Source organism: Nicotiana attenuata, unplaced genomic scaffold, assembly GCF_001879085.1.
Source record: "Nicotiana attenuata strain UT unplaced genomic scaffold, NIATTr2, whole genome shotgun sequence".
Taxonomy (NCBI): Eukaryota; Viridiplantae; Streptophyta; class Magnoliopsida; order Solanales; family Solanaceae; genus Nicotiana; species Nicotiana attenuata.
In genome coordinates this window covers 78,746-85,443 of record NW_017672857.1, presented here as the reverse complement: position 1 = coordinate 85,443, position 6,698 = coordinate 78,746, and the positions used below count along the sequence as shown (strand labels likewise).

Sequence of the window (6,698 nt, the reverse complement as noted above, 5' to 3'; positions counted from 1 at the left end):
TGTTTTCCATGTAGATTTTATAGTGGTTGAAATGAAAGAATGTCCTGATGAACCAATAATTTTAGGTAGACCATTTCATGCTACAGGAAGAGCTATTATAGATGTTCATCAAGCATAACTAATTTTGAGAGTTGATGAGGAAAGAGTCCTCTTTGATATGCAAAAGATACTAAGATATTCAGGCGATGAAACATCATCTTCATGTTTTTCAATTGACATGATTAGTTATCTTACAGATGAATTCAACGATGATCAATTAATTCCAGATTCAATGGAAAGATGCTTGATCAAATCACTCACCACACAGGACGATGATCCCACCATCAGAAAAGAAGTTGAAATATTGGACAAAGATTCAGAGGAATAAGAGATGAAATCCGAAGAAGTTCAATCAAAAATTGAACTCAAAACTCTCCCTTCTCATTTGAAATATGTTTATCTTGAGCAAGAATTATTTCTAGTAATTATTTCATCTTATCTTACTATAGAACAAGACAATAGTTTGATTAAAGCATTGAAAGCACATAAAGGAGCCTTGGGGTGGACTGTAGAAGATATTAAAGGGATTGGTCCGGCTATTTGCACAAACAGAATCCTCATGGAGGATAGCTACAAGCCAATAGTCCAGCCGCAAAGAAGATTGAATCCAGCAATGCAGGAAGTAGTGAAAAAAAAGATCGTAAAGATGTTGGCAGCAGGTATTATATACCCCGTTTCTGACAGCTAGTGGGTAAGTCCTATTCAGGTAGTACCAAATAAAGGAGGTATGACAATTATAAAAAATAAAAATAATGAGGTCATACCTACCAGGACTGTCACAGGGTGGAGAGTCTGTATTGATTACAGACGTCTCAATGATATGACTAGAACAGATCATTTTCCTTTGCCATTTATTGATTAAATGTTGGAAAGAATTGAAGGATATGGTTTTTACTGTTTTCTTGATGGCTACTCAGGATATAATCAGATACTAATCGCACCAGAAGATCAAGATAAGACAACCTTCACATGCCCTCATGGAACATATGCCTACAGGAGAATGCCATTTGGCCTGTGCAACGCCCCTGCTACATTTTAGCGTTGCATGTAGGCAATTTTTGCTGACATGACTGACAAATTTCTTGAAATTTTTATGGAAGATTTTACACTCTTTGGAAAAACATATAAGGATTGTCTTAACCACTTGACCTTAGTTCTTAAAAGATGTGAAGAAACAAACTTAGTTCTTAATTGGGAAAAATGTCATTTTATGGGTACAGAAGGAATTGTTTTAGGACATAAAATCACTGCTAAAGGGATAGAAGTTGATAAGGCTAAAATTAATCTTATAGCAGGATTACCCCCTCCCACAAATGTGAAAGGTATTAGAAGCTTTCTAGGTCATGCATGTTTTTACAGATGATTCATAAAAGACTTCTCAAAGATTTCAAAACCGCTGACTAACCTGTTGATGAAGGACATTAAGTTTGATTTTTCAGGTCACTACGTGACAGCATTTGAAACACTTAAGGAAAAGTTATCAACTGCACCTGTAGTTGTGTCCCCTAATTGGAACCAACTTTTTAAGGTCAGTGTGATGCTAGTGATAAAGCAGTTTGTCACGACCCCAAAACCGACCCAGTCGTGATGGCGCCTATCGTAAAACTAGGCCAGCCGACACATTTCTAAAATAGTTCAACATTTCATTTAAAGCTTAAATAATACCATTTTCAACTGAAAATCCATAAAAGATATAAAGTCAAACCCAAAATAAAAGCGGAAAATAAAAACGCCCACCTCGGGTGTCACTAAATCATGAGCAATACTACATTTGTTCCGAAACACAACTAGACCAACATAGTCTGAAATATCCAAATATACTAGAAGGAAGATAAAGAAGGAGAAGGCGGAACTGCGAACGTCAGGCAGCTACCTCGCTATCTCCGGTGAAATCCACGTTTGGGACAGTCAACAACCACTACCGTGGCCTGAGATACCTGGAACTGCACACAAGGTGCAGGGGGTAACGTGAGTACACCAACTCAGTAAGTAACAAGTCCAAACTATGGACTGACAGGTAGTGACGAACCAAACCTCAAAAGGTAATACAATTAAACTGTATAGTAAAGTAGGCATGCTTGCATTTCATGTATTCAGTTCAACAGTAAGTAAATAAAAATCTCAACAGTGTGAAGTATAAAGCTCAGCAAATCTCTACATACCAATGCACAGAAAGAATGAAAATGTACCATGTACCTCTACTATCAAGTGCTCAACTACTCGGTATTGTATATGGCCATCCAGCCCAGGGAAGATCCATCCCGGAATATATACACATCACTGACAACAGTCATCCAGTACCGAGGAAAGGCCATTCCAGCTCTATGGAGAGGATCCATCTCCAGGTATAAATACTTCGGACAAGATCCATGTCTAAGGAAGATCCACCCTCAATATCAACTGCGCTCACTGGGGGTGTGTAAACTCCGTAGGGGCTCCTTTTAGCCCAAACGCTATAACAAGCCAACGAGGCAAATTCAATAATCTGCTGCAGCATGCAGCCCAATCCCATACTGTCACTCTTAATCAGGCTCTCGGCCTCACTTAGTCATCACTCTCCAGTCTCACACACACGGGCTCACAATGCCATACTACTAGCCCAAAACAATGATATGATATTCCAAATAACGATAACCGAGACTGAGACATGATATTATATGCATGAACAAGATTGGGTACAGAATATCAATGAAGCTAATGATATGACAGCAAGAAACGACCTCTCGGGTCCCAACAGTATCGGCGTGAAGCCTTAACATGATAGTTAGCATGATTTACAGCTCATTAACTTAATCACATAATCACTACACAGGTATCAGCAAGAAAGAGTCACTAAGCGGTGCCATGGAACGATCCAGGACGCAATCCTCACGGTGCACGCCCATACGACTGTCACTTGGCATTTGCATCACCTCAATATTAATCATAGAACACATAGTTCGGAGTTTCGAACCCTCAGAACCAAGTTTGGAAGTGTCACTTACCTCAAACCAAGCTAAAGCTCTAACCCGCGATGCCCTTTCCTCTCGATCCGGCCTCCAAATACTTCGAATCTAAGCAAAATCAGTATATTATCATCAATACACGCTAAAGGAATGAAACCCACTCGAAAATTATTAAATTAGACAGAAAATCCTGAATTTGGCTCAAACCCGGCCCCCGGTCCCACGTCTTGGAATCCAACAAAAGTTGTAAAACTAGAAACTCCTTACACTCCCGAGTCTATACATACTAAAATCATCAAAATCGGACCTCAAATGGTCCCTCAAATCCCCAATTTAAACTCTCCAATTTGAAGCCCTAATCCCCCAAATTCTTCCCTAATTTCGACTAATATCAAGATTAAAAAATGGAAAAATCATCATAAACACAAGATACAATGCAAATCACAGCCCTAAGCTCCAAACTCGTCCAAAAATGGTGGAAAAATGACTAAAATTTGCGAAGGGGAAACTTTCCTGTCTAGAACTTCCGCATCTGCGGTCCAAATCTCATACCTGCGTAACCGCTTCTGCGGTCCAACCAACCGCACTTGCGGTTCCCACTTAAAAGTCCAGAACCGTATCTGCTCCCCAGGCACCGCACCTGCAGTGCCGCAGATGCGTCCAGCACACCGCATCTGCGGTTCTTCTCCTGATGGCCAACATCTGCACCTGCGATCTCCATATCGCATCTGCGAACTCGTACTTGCGGTCCCCAATCCGCATGTGCAGATATGACAGAAGCAGCAAATTCAGCAATATCAACTCAATGCCAATCTTTCCGTCAACTACCCAAATCCATCCCGAGGCCCTCGAGACCTCAACCAAACATGCCAACAAGTCACATAACACCATCCAAACTTATTCAAACCTTCGAAACACCCAAAACAACATCAAAACACCAAATCACCCTCGGATTCATGCCTAAGGATTTCCAAACTTCCGAATTCCGCAAATAACGCCAAAACTTATCAAACCTCATCCGAATGACCTGAAATTTTGCACACATGTCACAAATGACATGACGGACCTACTCCAATTTCCGAAATTCCATTTCGACCCCGATATCAAGATTTCCACTGCCGACCGGGAAATGCCAAATTTCCAATTTTGCCAATTCAAGCCTAAATCTACCACGGACTTCCAACTTACATTCCGAACACGCTCCTAAGTCTGAAATTACCTTGCGGAGCAATCTGAACCATCAGAATTTACATCCGAGACCTTTTACACATAAGTCAATATTCGGTTGACTTTTTCAAATTAAGCTCCTAAATTAGAGACTAAGTGTCTCAGTCCACTCCAAGACCACTCCGAACACAGAACAACCAACACGATATGATGAAATATAGCTGAACAACACAGAAAGAAGCAGAAATGGGGGAAATAGGGTTGTTACTTATGAAATGACCAGCCGGGTCGTTACATAGTTGGAGCCGTTTTAGGTCAAAGAAAGGATAAGGTTTTCCGTCCCATTTACTCTGCTAGTAGGACATTGAGTGAGACTCAGGTGAATTATGCCACGATAGGAAAGAGTTACTAGCAGTAGTGTTTGCTTTTGGTAAGTTTTGCTCCTATTTGATAGGAACCAAGGTTACTGTTTTTACTGATCATGCAGCTTTAAAATACCTCTTAGCTAAGATTGATGCTCGACCTAGATTATTAAGATGGATTTTACTTCTGAAAGAATTTGACCTTGAGATAAAGGACAAAAAAGGATAGAGAACCAAGTGGCTGATCATTTGTCTAGATTAGAAAACCCTCCCCTTGAGTTTAATGAGATAAAAGAAGAATTTCCTGATGAACATATTTTTCAGTTAAAACAATTGTGACTCAACCACCCTGGTTTGCAGATATCACGAACTATTTTGTTGGAAAGTGGATACCGTAAGATTTCTCTTACCAACAAAGGAAAAAGCTTATATGTGATGCAAAGTATTATCTATGGGATGAACCTTACTTATTTAAAAATTGTGCAGATAATATCATTAGAAGGTGTGTACCTGAAGAAGAGATGAATAAAATCCTATATCACTGTCATGATGGAGCAATTGGAGGACAACAGCAAATCGAACGTCTTTTAAAGTTTTAGAAGCCGAATTCTTCTGGCCCACACTCTTTAAAGATGCCCGAGAATATGTAGCACAATGTGACAGGTGTCAGAGAACAGGTAATATCACCAAGAGAAATGAGATGACATTGCAATCAATACAGGTATGTGAAATATTTGATGTTTGGGGAATAGATTTTATGAGTCCTTTTCCTTCTTCTCACTCTTTTGGATATATCCTTGTGGCTGTGGATTACGTATCAAGATGGGTTGAAGCCATCCCCACAAGAAACAAGGATGCTCGTACAGTGTGCAATTTTCTTAGAGAAAATATTTTTACTAGATTTGGGACACTGTGAGTCATCATTAGTGACCATGGAACTCATTTCATCAATAGGCAATTTTCTTCTTTACTGTCAAAATATAATGTGACTCACAAAACCGGAACACCATATCATGCTCAAACTCAAGGGCAAGTTGAGGTTTCCAACCGCGAGTTAAAAAGAATTCTTGAAAAAATGGTTGGAATCTCAAGAAAAGATTGGGATTTAAAATTAGATGATGCATTATGGGCATACCGAACGGCTTTCAAAATGCCATTTGGAACATCTCCATATAGATTTTATCTTTGGAAAAGCTTGTCATTTGCCCGTAGCATTAGAACACAAATCTTTTTGGGCATTGAAAGCACTGAACTTTGATTTAACCTCCGCTGTTAAAAAGCGATTTATTCAGGTTAATGAATTGGAAGAACTGAGATTGGGAGCCTATGAAAATGCTAAAATTTTCAAAGAAAAAACAAAAATATGGCATGACAAGTTGATACGACCAAAGAGTTTCAAAATTGGAGATCATGTACTTCTTTACAATAGCCGACTCAGGTTATTCCCAGGAAAATTAAAATCCAGGTGGATAGGTCCTTACAATGTTATAGGTGTTACTCCATACGGGACAATTGAAATTCAGAAAAATAGAGGAGACAAGTTTAAGGTAAATGGTCACAGGCTAAAATTGTACTTTGGAAGACACTTTGAACAACATCCATCGGTTACTTTGATAGACTGATAAATTCTGCAATCAATAAGTCGAGCTGACAATGTTAAACTCAGAACTAAGATACAAAACCCGTAACCGTTAAGGGAGAAGCAATAGAGCCTCATAAGCCCGACATAGATTTGGGTAATTAAATGCTTAATTAATTGATCTGGTCAATATCCAGGTTATTGTACAACCAGAACATCTCATGAAGGCCTCTACAAAAACAAAGTCACCTGTATAGGAGTAACTCCATGGTGATCGGTATGCCTAAGTAACTGGTTGATTGTCACGACCCGGATTACCCATCATCGGGATCGTGATGATGCCTAACCTTTAGAATGCTAGGCAAGCCAACAGATAAAGATCTAATATGCTAATCACGAACCAAAATAGTAATTAACAATAAATTTAAACTAAAACAAGATAAGAAGTGCGGAAATTTTATAACAATCTAAACACCAATACACGACTACCCAAAGATCTGGTGTCACAATCCACGAACTACTAAGAGTTTCGAAAAATACTGGTTTAAAGAAAATACATATGTTCTCGAAATGAAAGAAAACATGGAAACTAAGATAAATGGAAGG

At 39.1% G+C, this 6,698-nt stretch overlaps 2 protein-coding genes across 2 annotated transcripts; both read left to right on the top strand.

Moving 5' to 3' along the window:
* The first annotated feature begins 370 nt into the window (after nt 1–370).
* LOC109214728 lies at nt 371–1,078 on the top strand. The gene is made up of 2 exons (XM_019378678.1): nt 371–698; nt 957–1,078. Exons 1-2 carry the CDS (start codon nt 371–373, stop codon nt 1,076–1,078), a joined length of 450 nt encoding a protein of 149 aa, XP_019234223.1.
* A 4,553-nt stretch (nt 1,079–5,631) lies between these two features.
* On the top strand, nt 5,632–6,349 carry LOC109214727. Its single transcript, XM_019378677.1, has 2 exons — nt 5,632–6,060; nt 6,290–6,349. The coding sequence occupies exons 1-2, from the start codon at nt 5,632–5,634 to the stop codon at nt 6,347–6,349; spliced, it is 489 nt and encodes a 162-aa protein (XP_019234222.1).
* The last annotated feature ends 349 nt before the right edge of the window (nt 6,350–6,698 follow it).